Here is a 17,812-nt window from a genome sequence, read left to right as displayed (position 1 = left end):
GCCATTGTTGCCTTTTCATGTGGCAGTGAGCTTGAGGCAGCTGTCAGGAGCAAGCAGGAGATTTTGAAAGAATTGGAGGCAGAAGAAAGTGCAGAGTCTCCCCAAAGGAAAGCTGAGCTCCATGTTGAAGACCTGAGAGAAACTATTCAAGCTGTGAGTAGAGCTGTCTGCAAAGGCATTTGCCTTGTGAGATCTGAGGCTGTAACTTGAAAATTCCAGCCTTGGTTCTTTCTGCCTAAACTTGTTTCAGATGCATTGATGCATTCTTCTTTGCTGGAAGACGTCAGTGTTTTGTACTCCTTGTTGCTTTTTGCCTATTATTAGGGGAAAAGGAGTGTGGGATGCCTGAGTGCCCTTGAAGTCAAAAGCAGAACTTGAGCACTAGTCTTGGATCAGGGCAATAATACAGTGATGTCATCCAGAGTTTTTGCCCCTAATTTGATTCTACTGGGGTCCTGGGGTTCAGTTTTCTTGTGCGTATCTGCCAGTTGTTGAAATGTTTCCACTCTCCAGCATCCATCCAGAGAACCTGCTTCCCCTCCTTCTCAAAGCCATGAAGACAGCAACTTCCAGTTTGATCAGTGAGTATCTGTATACCAGCTACTTCAGGAAATGTGGTTTTCTTGTTTGTTTTGGTTTCTTTTTCCCTTGGGTTTTAAAAGTGAATGTTTTTGCTTGAGTTTTATATTCATTGCACGTACAGTTTATTTGGGGGGAGGGATCTGCACGAGGCTTGCTGGATGGAACAGCCAGCACAGAAAGCCAGAATTGTACCTGATCCTTATAGAGTCAGGAGCTACATCTCTGCTGAAGGAGTCTCCATCAGAAAAGCCAAGGAATTCCTGGTGCGTCAGACCCGCTCCATGAGGAAGAGACATACGGCACTGAAAGCTGCAAAGCAGCAGTGGCACCAAGATGTGCAGAAAGCACAGGAGGTGGTGCAAGATCCTGACAACTCCCAGCTCCTGGAGGGAATGCGCAAGAACCTGGAAGAGGTGAGTCACTGAGCACTGGCAGGCATCCATCCCATCAGCAGGGACAAGTTCACAGTCGTAGCTCTGTAGCAATGTCACTCTTGCTTGGAAATCGATCCCTGGGTACTTGTCAGTTCTGCTGATGCACCAACCAAAGAGAGGGAAAAGGTCTTCATTTCCTTCATTGACAGAACGCTCCTATTTGCAGGTTTTGCTGCAAAGCTGTTGTCTCTATTGGATGCAGGACTGGGAAGTGACAGCCCTTTTTCCTTGGGGCACTGTTGCCTTAGGCCTTGTTCTTTCCCCTCTGCGCATTTCTTTTTGTTGCTCTGTTGGACTTGGGAGCAGTTTTACTCCAGCAGCATGATTTCTTGTGCCAAGTAGAAATGAGATGGTGAAAATCACCGTGACTGCTAAAGTCGATCATTTCCTGTAGTTCTTGGGTAATTTTCCTCCTTGGCCTGGCTGTTTGATCCACTGCAGGAAGCCAAGCAGCTGGACAAGATGAAGTCGGCTATGCGGAAAGGACAGGTGCTGCTGAAGAAGAAGGAAGAGAAGCTAAGCCAGCTGGAGTCCTCCCTGTTGGAGGAGGTAAGCACAAACATCCTGCTTGGACCTGCCCAGCTGCACTCCCAGTTTCCAGAGCTGTTTTCCTCTTCCCATAGGCAGGAGCCTCTGCAGAGCTGAGTTGTGCTTTGAGAGCAGAATGATGGGTCTGTAAGAAGAGTGGGAGAGAGTAGGCGAGACAAAGAGCTGGAGAAAATGACTCTGGTGCACATGATTCACCAGGTCTGAGGTTTGAGATGGAGAGTTTGTCCCATGGTTGCAGCTTGCCAGCCAGGGCTGCTGGCATCAGGGCTTGAGTTGGTTGGGAAAATAAAATCTGCTAACTGAGCCCTCAAGCTTCTTAGATCAGAAGCAAATCCATGTTAATGCTGACATGCAGCATATAATATATACTGAACTCTAATTAGAATTGTTAGATATTTTATTAACTGTCTGTATTTTGGGCAAGATAGCAAATGTTTCCCTTTGCTGATGACATCTGGATTCAGTATTAAGCATAAGACCTGGAAAGCAACCTGAAAAATCTGCATGATTTTTGCCTAGAGAGAACAAGGGCAGGTCACCTCATGTGAGGCAGAATCCGCTTTACTTCCCTGTTCAGGACAGACCTTGGAATCTGTCCAGCTCTGCCTGTGTGACCATGTGGCCTTAGAGCAGCAGCGTAGATGTGCACACACAAGACTTCTGGTGGTCAAGCACTTTCTGTTGGTGCAAGAATGATAAGGTGTAGTAGTTGATGCACAGAACATCTTGACCTCTACCTGGAAGGGCCGGTTCATGCAGCAGTTAAATTTATCCTCCATTGAATGCACATGCCTCTTCCAGAGACCATGCAGGCTCTTTACTTTTCAACTGTTACATGTTCAAATGGAGTCTTAAGACTGTTCACCTGTGCTGTGCCTGACCATGCAGTCCTGCCTGCATAGATGAGCTGTGAGCAGTACTCCAATGGCTCTACTGTTGCAGAAGCAGAGAGCAAGTTTTATTTACAATGCTTTCCTTATCAGCTTTCAGATGAAGATACGCTGAAGAGTGTTGCGTGCAAGAAGATGGTGACTTTTGATCTCAGCAGTTCTGAGGACACAAACAGCATATCCAGTGCAAGCATACATCTGCCAAAGTGTAAGTTTCTGACTGGTTTGATATGCTTTGCCCAATGCTTTTGGCAGTGTCTGGCTTTCCCTTTTGCCTCTCAGTTGTATCTAAGGCTGTTTCTGTTTCTGCTTGTTTGAGTCTAAGGCAGCTTTACTATTTATGACCGAAACTGCTCTGTATGATGTTTTGCTTGAAAAACTTATTTCCTGCCTGTAGCAGTGTATGAGAGGGATGGAATCTGTGTGTGAACTTGCCTACCCTTATTTTTACTGTGGAGTATGAAACGTAGCTTCAGCTGTTCCTTCTCTGCTGCTACAGAGCTGTCATGCTCTGTCAGTGTCCAGGATTCCTCCTCATGTCTCTGTCAGGAGACGTTGGTGCAGTTTCCCATGTCTGCTGCTTGTGCTTTTCTATTTGCCTTCTGTTTCTTTCAAATGAATCTTTGTCTCTGGTGCTCTGTGTCTCACTGAGCAGAGGCTGATCAAACTCAGCTCACTGTGATACAGCACAAAGTGAGTCTCCTGCTAAGGAGAAGGTGTCTCCCTCACCTTCCCAGTGATCCCTTTTTTCCCTTCTCTCCTCTGCTAGCTGACTTGAGAACGGAGGTACAGATTGCCCTGCAGCAGGACAAGATCCAGTACTTGACAAACTCTGTGCAGCACATCACCAGTGAACTGAATGGGGTCCTCGGCATTCTGAGTTCCCTGAACACCTTCCAGTCCCCGCTCTTCACTTCAACGCAGGTGCCCTGTGACGGCATTCCTCTTTCTACGTATTCCTCCTTGGCAGGATTGCAGGCAGGTGCTTCCTCAAGGCCCTCTGCTGGGGTGTCTGTGCCTGACCAGTGGGCCTGGGGCACTGGGCTCAGCTCCAGTCGCTCCTTCCTGGCTGGGCAGTCAGTGGACCGCTTCCTGGCAGAGAAGTGGCACAAGTACTTCCCAGGTAGGTCTGCTGTCCTTGCTCCATCTTGTTTACTAACAACTTCTGATTTTAGTCCTGCATGTTCTGATCAGCTCATCGTTCCAAGCTGTAGTGCTGTCAAGAGTAGTGTTAATAAGATCAAGAATAAGAACCTTATTCCAAGTAGTGCAATACACATCCAACCATGTTATCCTGCTTCTAGAACAGTTTGGCCTCTGACATATGTGGGAGAAAAGTTATTAAAGAAATGAGCAAAAAGGAATTGAGATCTATCAGAAGCCTTCTGTGAATTGGAAATGGTGTTCGCCATCTCAGTTTCCTTGATAACAACACTGAGCTCTTGGCAGATGGCTCCACTGGTAGGGACAGCATGTCCATAACACAGGAAAGCAACTGCATTCAGATTTAAAGCCTGTTGAACTTCTGGAGGGGGTTTTCATTTAATGTCTGTTTCCCAGGTGGGTTCCCATCATGCAGTAGAAGTTCTGGTCCTTCAGACAACAAGCTGGGTTACGTACCTGCAGGGTAAGTGTCTTTTCACTTGGAAAAAGAGTGTTCTTTTTCCATTGTGTTGCATTAATTTGTCTGGAATAATTTTTAGATTAGGTGATTTTGTTTCTTACCTACTTGTTCAGTGAAGCAAATTAGATATTAAGAAGATGAATTAGATGCCGTTGGTTACTCACTGCCACATGCCTTTATTTCAGAAGCCAGAGTTGTGCAGGTAACATTAATTCCAGGAGCAGGATCCAAGGGCGCCAGCTGTCTCCAGGCAGAACTCAGGCTGGCTCTGCTGTGGCAGATGACACTGGAGGGGTGACACTGCAGGCTGCCACCTGAGCCTTTCTGATGCTATGCAGACTGAAGGAAGGACAGCAGCCTGGTGGGATGAGGGGGCTGTTGCTGCTACAGCTCTTCTTCATGCTGTGGTTGGGCAGAGCATTTAGAGCTCAGAAGAGGTTGCTTGAGAACCTTGGCTTTCTTTAGCTATGCTTTTTCTCGTCTCTGGGATTGTTTCTGTCTGAGCCTCTTTCCCACTTTTCCCATCTTTTTCTCTCACAACAGTGAGCAGATGCGCATGTTCCAGAGCCGTGAGTCAGACAAGATGACTATTGAAGGAATGATTGAGACCAACAAGAAATGGCTAGAAGACTTCAAGAGCGATTCAAGGATGTATCCTTTGCTTGGGTCTGGTCTCTAATTGTAGTCCAGCTTCCTGCAGCAGATAGGAGGAAACAGCAGGAGGTGAATGAATCAGGAGCTGCTAAAGGATTGAACAGCAATTTCGAAGCCTTAGCCTCTATTTTAGTGTCCAGTTCTGCAAAACTGTTTAGCAGTTGAAGCACGAGTGACCTGGTTTTTCCATCTTTGAGCTGTACTTACCTGAGAGATTCTCCTTCCCTTCTCCCTAGCTGTGTTGTGAAACACAAAGGTTGAAGATAGTAATGTGAGAATTTTGCCTGCTGTTGTAGGCGTGCAGTTGGTGTAGCTGATACAACCCCAACCAGTATCAGGCAGCCTGGTGTGAGGGAGCCATGAGCATAAGTCAAAGCTGTGTGTGGCAGCTGTGACTTGCAAAGTGAGGTGGCCACATGGCTGTGTAGGAAGGGCCTGGGCTCCCTGGTGGAGCTGTTCTGTCCAGCTCAATTTGGAGATGTATAAGTGAGTGAAACCTAATGGGAATGTTTCCAGGGTTGTGTTGTAACAGCATTATGCTGGGGCTGTAAGTATCTCCTTTGCAGCGTACTCTGATATTAGCAGCAAATCCCTCAGGCCCTCTGATAGCGCACGCTGTCCTGAGCACAGTGCTCCTTTGAATTCCATAATCCCCCTTTAATTCCATTTGACTTGGATGCAGAGGGCTGAAGGCAGCACGTGTGTGTGAGGCTTGTTCCTGCCCCTCGGTACCTGCCCTGTCTCCTGGCTGTGCTCATGCCTGCTAATCTCTTGTGTAAGCCGTGCTTTTCCTTCACCCAGCTGTCAGACCTCTCTTCCCAGGCGCACAGAAGCCCCCTGCCAGCAGCTCCAGCCTACTTCAGCTAGGGCTGGATGAAAGCAGGCAAATTAAAGTGTACCGGTACTGAAAGGTGGGACTTGATGTTTTCAGCCCTCAGCTCTGGGCACACAGGACCTGGAGAGGTGATAGCTGGGGGCTGTGCAGTCTCCCTGACAAGGTGGTGGGTTTTGGTGATACCCAGCCATCTCTGTCTTCGTCCTGTGCCCTTGAAACAAAGTCTCTTTACAAGAGAGTGGAGGGAGGAGGAAGTGAAGTTCCCAGGTGGATTCTTCTAATCCTGTAATGTGTCCAAATATACTTTATAGACTGTTTAATCCAGTGGTGAAATATCAGGGCTTCAATAAATCAACAGTTCTCTCATTAGTATTCTAGAAACTGTGAGACATAGCTGTGAATCACGGAGGACTTTGAGTAACTGGTCAAGGGGGAGGACATGAATCTAGCTGAGACTTTGCTAGAGGAAATGTATCAGGAAATGAACCCACACTGATGCCCAACAAATGCTTAATTACAGATGAGCCAAGTCATCTGGCTTCTGTGGCGAGTTGCATGAGCAGGGGAGAACGGGCAGCAAAATGGCTGTGGAACTGGGAAACAGCAGATCTTGGCTCTGGGAAATGCTCCTCCTCTCTTCTGGTGTGGAAACAATAGGAACAAAACCAAGGGTGCTTTTCATGGCAGATATTGCAGGAAAGAGCTCCCTGCGTCTTCCTCTTTCTGCCACGCTGGCCAGAACTGTGCAGCATAACTGTGCTATGGGAGCTCAGCTCACGTATTACAAATGCGCTGATGGCAACTCGGAGCAGGGATGGCAGGAGAGCACGGAGCAGTGTCTGCTGGTACAGACAGTGCTGGGGAACTCAGCCTAGTGTGACTGCGAGGAGACAAAGCCCCATCTGCGTCCTTCCCTGCCCTGGGGAGGGGGATCTGGAGCTCAGCAGCTGGGGCTCTTTCTGCACAGCAGGGCTGCGTGGCAGCCCTGAGCGTTGGGACCTGGCCTTGCTGCTTGGAGCAGCTCTCCCAAGACCTTGAAACAGGGCTGAGGGGTTGGTATGTGTTGTGCTCCGATGTGAGCTCACACCTCAGCAGGTTGGCTGTAGTTATGGTGCTTTGGATGGGCTGCATTTGGAGCACAGCACCGTCCTGCTGGCATGCAGAGGTGAGAAAGGAGCTGCTTGAGCCTAGGGGAGTGGGAGAAGTCAGGCCATGCTTTCATACTGCTAAGTGGGGAAAGTGGTGTTTGGTTGTTTTATCAGTCATTCCTCCGAGCTGACTTTAAATATTTAATGCTTGAAAAAAACGCTGTACCATTTGCTATTTTGTCTGATGAGAAGTCTGCATTTGAAGGGATCCCATCTGTGAGAAATCAGCTTCAAAGTCGCTCTCTCTGGAGACAGCTGATGCGGGGAGGATGGCGAAGTTGCTGCTCTTCACCCTTCAGTGCTGTTTGTGCTTCTCAGTGTGGCTAATGATGTGCAGCAGAGTAAAGCACAGCTCCCCCTCCTGCTCTGCTTCCTGGCCGTTGTGCACTGGCGCAGCATTGCAGCCATTTGTGCCGTCAGGGTGGCAGGGGAATGTTTACATGCAAATAGAAATATATTTTTGATGAACTTTTTAGAACTCTCAGGAAGGACGGCCCTGTTTGCATTGATTTCTTATTCTTTTGGGGCTGACCTCCTTAATGGTTTCTAAGTTCCTCAGCCAGCCCTGGGACCTTCTGCAGTGGGCAGCATCACACTCAGGTCCTTGCAGGGAGACCTTGTGTGACCACAGGGAATGGCAGATGTCTGGGGCAACCCCTCCTCCGTAGGAAGGGATGGATGGCAATGCAGATTTCCTGTCTGCTGTCACATTATGCCAATCCCCGTCTATAGGGACCTTGCTTTTGGTTTCCCAGCTATTGGTGGAACACGTGGCAGAGTCTCTGGTTATGTTCTGGAGTTCCATGGCTGCCCAAAGGTGTGTGGGGAGGCTGTCAGCATGGTGGCTGCTCTACCCAAAGCCATGCAGCTGAGCTCAGTCTGCATTCTGGAAAGCAGATATCGGTAGTGTGGGGGGGGGGAAGCGCCTGTTTTCTTAGCAATAATACATTTTGAAACATGTTTATTCTTCCTGTTGAAACTTGCGATCGCTGTATCTGGTTTTGTAAGCAAATTAAATCAACCCGAGTCTGTTTTGTATTGAGGTGACGTTTGCGGCTTTATTTCTCCTTGCTGAGCCATTCAGTTGTAGCTCCGGATAGCCAGCCTGTACGTACCTTTTACATCTTCCCCTCACTTGTCTCCAGGCTGCTTCATGTTTTGTCTTGTCAAGGTCATCTCTGGCAATTTTTAAGACCACTTCAGCTCGCTGTAGCTTTATTACCATTATTCTATTAAGGATCTGGCCACGGTAGCGAAGGCAGGGGCAGATAGAAAGCTGAAAAACAAAACTACAAAAGCAATTCTTCACGGGGCTCTCAGCCAGCAGGACAGCTTTTCATTGGGCTCGTATCCTGCCCTTTTCATAAAGCTGTCATCCAGGCTCATTACAATGGTTGTCTCCCTTCTGAGCTTCATGTCAAGGCTGCGAGCCAGGCTGTGTGCCTGCAGAGCAAGGCCGGCCCTGCAGGAGGTGCAGGAGGGGTCTGGGTGCTCTCCTGGCTGCTTTGTCTCTGCCCTCACTCCCTGGGGTTGTGTTGCCCTGCTGGGGAATAGGGCCTGGCTGTGGGGCTGCTCTTGGATAACATAGGTGTCCCCAGCTGTGTTGCTGGGTGACATTCTCTGCCCTCTGCCCAGGGTTTGGTCCTTTGCCCTTCCCACCACCTGCCAGCAGCCCCTGGGACTCCTGCAGTCCTCCATTCCCTCTGCATGTTGCTCCTTTGGGACTTTGCATTTCAAGGTAGTTTGGTTAAAAAAGACTCAGATCGTCTTGTCTCTAAACGCTGGAGTGAAGGCTCCAGTGCTGGGGGGCTGCAGATTTGTAATGGAAGTGATGGGAAAAGAGAGTTCAGCACCTGCCCTTGTTTTTTCATCTCTGACTTCGGCACAGCTGGAAATCCCGGGTTCAGATGGATGGGGATGGGAGGGCTGGCAACTGGAATATGGTTTGAGCTCCTGGTACAGCAGCAGCGAGACACAAAGACAAATGTGGCCCTGGGATGCATGAGGCACGCAGGCACACGGAGGGGCTGTGCTGCTGCTGTGCACGGCTGTGCTCTGCATGCAGGGGGCTGGAAAGGAGGCAGGCGGTTGCTGCTGTACGTGCTGAGGAGTGAGGGGAGCTGCTGAAGCTGAAGGATGGATGAGGTGCAGGAAGAATCAGCTGGCCGTGTAGAAATGGTGGCTGATAGCTAGATGCACGTCCTTAAGAACTAAACACAAACCACCCCCAGACCTGGAATTACACGTTGTCCTGCTTGGCCATGACAAATGCAAAGGTTGTTCTGGTGGAGCACTGGAAGGGCTGAACCCAACACAGCCACAGACCTCAGCACGCTGCTGAGCCCAGGTAATAACCGGAGCAATGAAGTCGCTTGGTTCCCTACACCTCTTCTGAAGCAGCTGCTGGGCAAAGAGCATGGGATGGCACTGAGAAACCCAAATTCACATTCTGCATGCCTTCTGGGTACGGGAGGCCGTGCTGTCATCCTGCTGAGAAGCAGCCTGAAGCAGAGACATGGGTATGAGGTGCGTGAGTGCATAGGTCTGCACAGGTACATGGAGAAGAAGAAGAAGATTTGCTTTTCCTGGAATGCCAGTACTGTATATGTTGGAGAAACTCAGTGATTAGAAGAGCAATAGGACAGGGCGTGATTACGGTGCCAGGATGAACACAAGCTGTAAGCTCATTAAGGAGCTTGGAGTCAGCCTGCTGGAGGAGGGGACGCTTCAGTCACTGCTGCTCAGAGACCACAGTGCATCACAGCTAGAGCTTTGGCTCCTCAGGACGGTTGGGAGACCCTCAAAGACCACAGCCATGCTGGGAACCCTGATGACAGCCCTGTTTTTTGTGGTGAGAGCATTTGGGCAGGTGAGTTGGAGCAGGCAGCAGATAGGATTTAATGCTTTCTGTCTTATTCCTAGAAGTGTGGGAGTTGTTACCTTGTCAACTCTAAAGCTAGTTTGAGCACGTTTGAGTTTCTGTGGCTGTAGCATAGCAGATTTATCAGCTGCTTTGCAAAGAACTGCTAAGTGCAGGTGCTTTGCTTTCCCTGTCTGGTGCACTGGGTGCTGCAAATGGGGGTGAATCTTTGGGCTGGGGAGGGCAGGGAACCCCCTATCTGCCCCCCCACCCCCACCCCAGCTTGCTGCTGGGGCACCTGACCCTTGGAGCTGGGGGAAGAGGATGAGGACTCCATGCTTGTCTGGTGGGACACATCCTAAGGCCCAATGAGCAGGTCTGGGCCACCTGAACTTAACACAGTGCCACGTGGCATCAGCCTTATCTATGGCCACTGCATTTGCTTTGACAGTTTGATAGCTTTAGTTTTTGTCATTTCAAGAGCTCAGCAGCACAATCTGCTGCCTCTGTATCTTTCCTTCCTGACCTGCTGCTTGTGAGGTGGGCAAGCATGATGTCAGGTGGGCAGGGGATGCTGTTGGTGGGATGAGGAAGCATTCTTAGGGGCTGTGAGTCCCGTGCTGGCTGTGCACTGTGGGTCACTGGTGAGAGCTGCCCATCAGTGTGGTGTCAGGATGACAAGCTGAGCATCCCCACTGTTAGCAAGGACCGACGATCAGTGGTGATGTGCATGCAGGACCAGCTCTTCCCCATTCTCTCACCTGCTGCAAATCCTCTCTCCATCCAGCTCGGGACCAGCCTATTCCAAGAAGAGCCCCTGCCGTATCTCGTGTACCAGCCCCTGCCCTGGCAGATCCAGTGTGTGACACAGAGCCGCCGCACCAGCCGGGACAGCGACGTGAGTGCTGCGTTTAGTCAGAGAAGGCAACTGGTAGGGAGGAGGAGAGGGCTTGTTTGCTGGCCCTTATGCAGCCCGAGGCCTTTCTCTGGCAGTGCAGTGGTCTCATGGGGCACCTGTTGTACCCAGAGCGTGCTGCCAGGCTGCCTCACCAGTCTGTGCTGGCATTGGGTGGCCCTTGATTGGTATGTATGGAAAGTAGGGTGTCTGGCGTGCACGGAGCTGCAGCGAGGGCAGGGATTGGTGCAGAGCTCAAATAAAGAGCAGCAAACATCTGTTAGCCAAACAGTCTGCTTGGAACAGAAGGTTTGGGCAAGGGGGAGAGATTTGTTCTTTCCCTTGAAAGACAGAGAATGGGGTTATTCTGGGAGGCAGGGCACGCTGAAAAATGTAGGCTGGTGTTTGTAGCCAAACCCAAGCTGTTATCTTACAGGGATGAAGATGTTCCCTAGCAGACCTGACATCCCAGGGGCTGCAGCACTGTGGTAGGGGCTGGAGCTGAGGAAACAAATCCAGCCAGTCTGGTTCCATACTGGTTTGAAATGCACCCTTGGTGAGGTTAGGCTGCGCCAGTGCTCATCCCAGGATGTTCCTAGCAAGTCTCATAGACAGGGCTTTTCTTACAAAGCTCTTCTTTCTGCTTCCTCCTTGGAGGACTTCTCCCAAATGCAGATTAATTAATCCCTGCTCTATTGGGCTCTTTAAGGGAACAGTGAGTATTTTCAAGTTTCTCAAGGGGAATGGACAGCAGACAGCACAGTGGAGCCCTGTCCCGTTCAGTGCATCCATTTGGCTGGAAGGGGCTGCTCCCACTGACTCTGTATTTCTGTTCCTTTCTAGAGAGGCAGGAGCTCACGTCACAACAGCATCTACTCAATTTCTGGAGATAAAGGTGAGCGTGGGGCTGTGCTGTCCGTGCAGACAGCAGCGTGCGTGTGTCCGATCCCTGCCTCCCCCTTCCCATGCAGCCTGCCCCACTGGAACACGTGGCTTGGGCTACCCACCACTTTTCCTCCTCCCTGCACTCAGCAAATAGGATTTGTCCGCTTCTATTCTCAGTGCACCTCGTCCAGTAATCGGATGAAGGCAGGCACAGCGATGCTGGGGTGGGTGCTGCTGCTCACCCCGCACGCTGCTCAGTTAAATGGCTCTGCCTCACCTGCGTTGGGGTTTTCATTGCTGTGATCAGATGAAGGTCCCCAAGGCTTCCCGGGCTGGCGGTGGCACTCGTGTTGGTTCAGCGGTGGGCTGTTATTGATGGGCTCTGTCACTGCTGAGCCCTGCCGAGCTCCTCCACCCGGTGTATTTCTCACGTAGCTGTCAGCAGCCCGCACAGCTGGGGGCTGGGTTCTGGAAACACGCAGCTCTAAGTGCCCCCAGCGGCTCCCCAGCCTCTGGCATTTGATTTTTGCAGCGGGCAGGATTTACAGCTGACGATGTATCTTGTTAAGCAGGGCAGGAGGGAGCCGATTCCCAACGCGGATTCCTTTATGTATCTTTTTACTTGGCAATTTCTTTTAGGATGTGAATAAAAATGGGTCCAGGTGACATCGGTGAGTTTATACAGCAGCATCTGGCATCAGGATTCCTGATCGCTGCTCGGGGGGTGCTTAGCGGTGACACAGTCGGTTAAAAGAGCACTGCTGAGTGGCTTTGATTCAGTTCCTGTTGAATTTCACAATACTTCCCTAATGCCACATTAAGCGTGGAGTGGGGAGGGCTCCCATTTATCAGCATGAGAGCTTTATTGCTGTACAGCGCCGGGCTCTTTCTGGTTTTTTTGTTGTTGTTGTTCCTAATCTTATTTGTGTGTGTGAAAGTAAGTGAGTATCATACGTGGTGATTAAACGTGGGGAAGCTGAGGTCTTTGGGGAGTAAAGCTGTGTAAATAGAGGGCTTAGTGCTGCCGGGGAAGCTGGGCTTTTCCCTGCCTCCTGCTTTCCTGCTCCTTTGCCCCTGTGTGTGCTGGTGGGCTCACAGCTTCCTGATGTCCCTGTGCTCACAGAGCTCTTTGGTTCTCACCATAGACAACGTGACCCCTGATGCCAGCAGCGAGGGCAAATTCTTCAGCGATCCCTCCGAGAAGGCGGCTCTCACCATCCAGACCCACTTCAGGAGATACCAGCAACAGAAGCAAGGGAAGAAGTAGATGCCTTGGCCGCCGTGCCCTGCACCATCCCTCCTTTTGTGCGTTGTGGCCGTGGTGACTGTGACCCTGTTACCTAGCTCTTGGTGTGCGTAGATCGTCTGCTGGTTGCTGAGATCTCTTTCCTGGTGGCTCCTTTCCCGGATAGCATTGCCTTGAAGACTGAGGTGCAACCACGGGGCTCCTGGTGGGAGCCTGGCACCCATGTGGCAGAGCTGGCATTTGCCAGCCTTGGTGGAAGCACAGTGCTGGGAGCTGCAAGCCTAGGATGGGGGAAGCAGGGCATACACAGCTAAGAGCAATTTGCAGCAATTAAGCATCCAGGTGGGGCTCTTCCTCATCAGCTTCAGCCCTCCTCTGTGCCTCTGCTTTGGGCTGGAGCTGAGGCAGAGCACTCACCTCTCTTTCCCTTGCTCTTGGACCTGAACAGGGATGGCCCCCAGGCTGTGTGCTGCAGGCAGCGAGGGAGCATGAAGTGTGCTGCGTGCTGTGACCTGCTTTCTACTTCTGGGGAGCACTGGGGGTCCTGGCTTCAGAGTGGGGCTGGGAGTGAGACTGTGTTGGACCTGCTCCTTCCTCAGGCAGCCCCCTGCCATCCCTGGGCTTTGGGTTTGCTGCCTGTTGTTGTCTTGCCCTCTCTCTTGTTCCAGAATGTTGCAGACCACAGCACCTCTTCCACGTCTGGCAGGGATGGGACCTGAGGTTCTCTTGGTTTCTAGCATCCATTTTTGGGTGCTGGCTTTGGGAGGTTGCAGAGTTGTTGAGAAAGAGGAGAAAATGGAAGCGGAGGTGGGAGGAGCTGGACTAAGAAACCAGGAGGTGTTTGAGAAGCTGGTGAGGAGATCCAGGAGCTGCAGCACAAGTGGAAGGGCCGGGAGATAGAGGAGATGCCGACTGTGGGTGGTGATGCTCTGACCTCTGAAGTGTGTTCTCAGCTGCCTCTTTGCTGGGTCTGATGCTGGATTTTCTGTTTCTTCACCTCCTGCCTCGTTGCTGTGCGAAGCAATGAGCTCCTGGGGAGGGTCTGCAGCCATGGCAAAGTGCAGCGGGCTCGCAGGGAGTGAAGGCAGTGCTGGAGTGGCATGCTGAGCAAGCACCAGGAATTGGGCCTCTGTTGATGCAATGCAAAGCCACAGTCTGGAGCTGCTGGGGAAGGTGGTGAATTCTTGCTAAGATGTAGAAGGAAATCCGTGCTAGCCGATTATAATAAAGACTTTGTAATCTGTTGTTCTTTTTATCTTGCTAATCCACTTACTCTCACAGATGAGAACACACTTGCCTTTTCTTGCCTCTTCTATTTCAAGTCTGGGATTGACATTTCAGAGCTGCTGCATGGTTGCTTTGCTGTGACACGGCTCTGGGCTGGGCTCTTGGCTCCATGCAAGCTCTGCACGGGGTTTGATGTCTGAAATGCACTTGAGCTGTTTTTGCAGTCTCAGAAATGCGCTAGGAAAAGGCCGGTTTGCTTTTCCATGCTTCCCACTGATTTGGGGGAGAGTCAGAGGGGGCAAGAAGGGTTTTGTTTTATTAATGCTGTAAGGCAGACCCCATATGGGGGTGGGCTGGTGAGGGCAGAGCTGCAGCCTCTGTGTTGTGCATCCATGAGAGCCGCTGTGCCTGCTCACTGCTTGCCTCCCAGCCTCGCTGGCCCCTTCACGTTGTCCCTTGTTGTCTCCTTACCTTTGAGCAAGCCGTGTAACCTATTTCAGGTCCTAAGAAGCCCTGTTGGAGCTGCATAACGGGACCTTCAGCATTAAGTTGCCATGAAATCTATATCTTCCTTGCATGCAAGTTGGAAAACTTGGTGTATGGACTCCAGCCACCTGTTAAAACCGAGGGAGGAAAGTTGTGTAAAAGTAAAGGCCGTTCACAGCAGCTCTTGAGGTCTGTGTTTCAAGGAGGGGCTCTCCTGTCCACCCCCAGTAGTGCTCCTTGGCACGGGGTGGCTCTGACAGCCACCAAAACTGATGAAGACAGAAGAAATTGTCATTGCAGCTCATTTTCTGGGTCTCCCCTCCATTACAAAAAACTGAACTGCTCTCAAAGCAGCTTCCAGCTTCACTGGGTTGAAAGCGTTGTAGGACTCCAACAAGCAGATGGCAAAGAGGGATGCACTGAGCAGCAGCAGCAGCTAGCAGAGGTAATAAGGGGTGAATGAGAACCCAATGCCAACAGCATTGGCATCAACCGTGCCTGCTGCTGCCCTCCCCATCCTGGCCCACGCTCAGCCACCGCAGCACACCCGGCTATAAACATAACCTTTATTGCACACAGCGCTGGTTTTTTTTTCATAGAAAAAGGTATTAACACATAAGCATTTGCAAATTGAAGCAACTCCTGTTGTTTTCAGAACAGTAAAATAGCATGCAATGTCTTTGAGACGTTCCTTTGTCAAAACCACCGACGGGATCAAGGGGGGGGAAAACAAAACAAAAGAAGTCGCCGAGTCTTTCCTTGTGCCCCTCTCAAAATGATGTGAAATATATATATATGTTTACATATATATTATATTCTTTTTAATCTGTAACATCAAATTCTTTGTGCCCTGTTTCTGTTCGTTTGTTTGTTTGTTTCCCATCTGGAGAAAGAAGAAAATAGTTTCATTTATACAAAAGAGTTCCTTTATGTACAGGTCCGTGACTTAAATAGAAATAAGGGGCGGGCAGGGGCTGAGTCCACGGTGCCTACACCAGCGTGTAGGACTTGGAGTAGGCTCCTGCCCCTTGCTTCTGTGCCCTGCCTGCGCCCGACGTGCTCATCTCCAGCAGTGAGTCCCGCGAGCCCCCCACCTTGGAGTGCGTGGTGGTGGCGGTGGTGGTGTTGGCGGGGGGCTCGGCGGGGGCAGCGGGCGCTGGGGCAGGTGCTGGCGCGGTGGTGGCCGCGGTGGGCATGGGTAGAGTCCTTTGAGGTAAGGTGGTGGAGGAGGAGGAAGAGGGAGGAGGAAGGCCTGGGGGTTTGGCGGTGGGGTCCAGCGTCAGGTGCCGGGCTGGGGGGTGGTAACCGCGGGCCAGGCTGCGGATGGAGGCTTCACGGGGAGGCACCACCGGGCACGGCTCGTGGGAGTCTGGCTTGCGGAAGAAGGCGTCCGACTTGACGTAGAGAGGGAGGTTGCAGTAATCACCTGAGAGAGGGGAGAGTGGGCTGTGAGGATGGGGAGCATCGAGCCCCGGTGCTGCACGCGGCGATGGAGCTGAGCGCCACTGCCTGGATTGCACTGTGACACCACACCAGGGTTGTGCTGCGATGGATTTCTGCTTTATGTCTACGGTGGACATCATGCGCTGTGCCTGATGCATTTCACAGAGTGATTTGGGTTGAAAGGGACCTGAAAGGCCGCCCGGTGCCACTCCGTGCAGTGCACAGGGACACGCACAGCTCCAGCAGTGCTCACAGCCCCAACAGCCTGACCTTGGCTGTGTGCAGGACAGGGCACCACCGCCTCTCTGGGCAACCTGTGCCAGTGCCTCACCGCCCTCAGTGCCAAACCTTCTTCCTTATCTCCAGTCTCACTTTTCATCTGAGATCATCTCCCCTTATCCTCCATTTCTGGCATTGTGCAGAACAATGGAGAAAGAGCAGGATGGCAGCATCCCTCATGGTGTGAGTGTCTGTGACTGTCGAGCACCACGGCTCCTCTTTTCCTACATCTGTGATCACAGGAACATTTGTCTACAGATGTGCAACATTTGCAAGAGAGGGCCCCACTGAGATCAGGTGTGCAGCAGCTGGAAGCAGCTGGCCACATCTGTAGCAGCAGACCCTCCCCACAGGAACAGATACACATCTGGAAGAGCTGGGCCGTGGGGAACAGGTGCAAAACATGTGTCAATATCTGGTAACACCTGCTCGGGTGTGCAGTGAGGAGCAGGGTGAAACATCTGGCCACATCTGGAGTGGCGTGAGGGGGACACATCTAAAACAGTTGTAGCCAGCTGTTCCCCCCGCACACCTGGAAAGAGTGCAAGAGTGGGGTAAAGCAGCTGGACACATCTGGAACAGATAGGCAACAGCTGGAAGCATCTGACCACATCTGGAACAGCTGGCCTCTGTTCATCAGATCTATCAGATCCTGACCCAATCTCACAGGTTCTGCCAGATTCTGATAATCTACGATAGGATATGAAAAATTCCTTCTAAAATGCGTTGGAATTTGGAAGACTCTGGAACTGCAATGAGCTCCATCGGGCTATTCGATTTCATGAGATTCCTTCAGATTCTGTCAGACTGTAATGCGTTTTTTTATGACCTGAGAAGTCGCTTAAAGCCTACTACAGTCTGTCAGAATCCTTTGAAATCTAATAGAATCGGCCAGCATCTGTTTCATTGTCAGCCTCTCGAATCTACTGGAATAGTTTTTAATAGTTTTATAGGGTTGATTAAAATGCAGCAGGTTCTGGGAAATCCTGACATCATGTTAGATTCTGTCTCAATCCCTAAACATTGTGTCAGAATCTCTTACAACCTCCTGGCATGCATCAGCCTCTGACAGATCGTATCAACATCTATTAGGTTCTGACACAGCCCAACAGCTTCTGACACGTGTGTGCTATGATATGTGTACCGCTTGTGTTTTAATGCAAACAAGCACGCAAAAAGCACGATACTGAAATACGGCCACCGGGCAAAGAGGGGCAAAGGGAGCATCAAAAGGCTTCTCCTCTGCCTTCCCTTTGCAGGAAGCACTTTGCCCTGCCTCTATGCCTTAGTTTAACTGCAGCACACAGCCCAGCACCCAACTTACTCTTGCTGGCACGGTGTGGGATGGGCACAGCCACGCTCTTGCCGCGCTCGCTGTCTTGGGGCTTGGGTGGGGATGCGGTGAAGCGGCAGATGCCGGGCTCTGAGGGGGTGCTCATGGAGGTCATGCTGTCGGCATTGTCTGTGGTGCCCGTGGTCATCTGGTCTGAGGAGCTGTCAGAGATGAAGCACTCGGTGATCTCGAACTTGGCGTGCTGCAGCTGCTCCTCCAGCTTGGCGTGCTCGTAGGCGCGTGCCAGCTCCTCATAGGTGGACGAGGCACTCTCAGTTGACACCATGCTGTTCCGGCCCTTGTCTGTGGAGCAAGAGGGCATCAGGTCCTCACCCATCCCCAAACCACAGCTGGGAATGCCATCCCCAGCTTCCCCTTGTAGGATTGCCTACACAGTCCCACAATCCTTTCACCACCCTGTTGGGTTGAGCCCACAAGCACT

General features: G+C 51.1%; 2 protein-coding genes across 9 annotated transcripts in view; one reads left to right on the top strand and one right to left on the bottom strand.

Annotated features, from left to right (window-relative positions):
• Positions 1-7,754, top strand: part of CEP164 (centrosomal protein 164) — a 37,078-nt gene extending 29,324 nt beyond the window's left edge. For all 7 annotated transcript variants that reach the window (XM_072354705.1, XM_072354704.1, XM_072354701.1 and 4 more), the window contains 9 exons: positions 27-153; positions 514-581; positions 788-995; positions 1,458-1,565; positions 2,549-2,663; positions 3,225-3,578; positions 4,016-4,082; positions 4,623-4,730; positions 5,542-7,754. In XM_072354705.1, the coding sequence (XP_072210806.1) occupies positions 27-153; positions 514-581; positions 788-995; positions 1,458-1,565; positions 2,549-2,663; positions 3,225-3,578; positions 4,016-4,082; positions 4,623-4,730; positions 5,542-5,641 (1,255 nt within the window). In that variant the 3' untranslated portion in view covers positions 5,642-7,754. The remainder of the gene's footprint in view (positions 1-26; positions 154-513; positions 582-787; positions 996-1,457; positions 1,566-2,548; positions 2,664-3,224; positions 3,579-4,015; positions 4,083-4,622; positions 4,731-5,541) is intronic.
• Positions 7,755-12,528: 4,774 nt separating this feature from the next.
• Positions 12,529-17,812, bottom strand: part of DSCAML1 (DS cell adhesion molecule like 1) — an 81,095-nt gene continuing 75,811 nt past the window's right edge. For both annotated transcript variants that reach the window (XM_072354695.1, XM_072354696.1), the window contains 2 exons: positions 17,362-17,673; positions 12,529-15,741 (listed from right to left, as the gene is read on the bottom strand). In XM_072354695.1, coding sequence (XP_072210796.1) covers positions 15,305-15,741; positions 17,362-17,673 — 749 coding nt within the window. In that variant the 3' untranslated portion in view covers positions 12,529-15,304. The remainder of the gene's footprint in view (positions 15,742-17,361; positions 17,674-17,812) is intronic.

The sequence above is a fragment of the Excalfactoria chinensis genome, chromosome 21 (assembly GCF_039878825.1).
Source record: "Excalfactoria chinensis isolate bCotChi1 chromosome 21, bCotChi1.hap2, whole genome shotgun sequence".
NCBI lineage: Eukaryota > Metazoa > Chordata > Aves > Galliformes > Phasianidae > Excalfactoria > Excalfactoria chinensis.
Note: the sequence above shows the minus strand (reverse complement) of the source record. Positions and strands in the feature narration are given on the sequence as shown.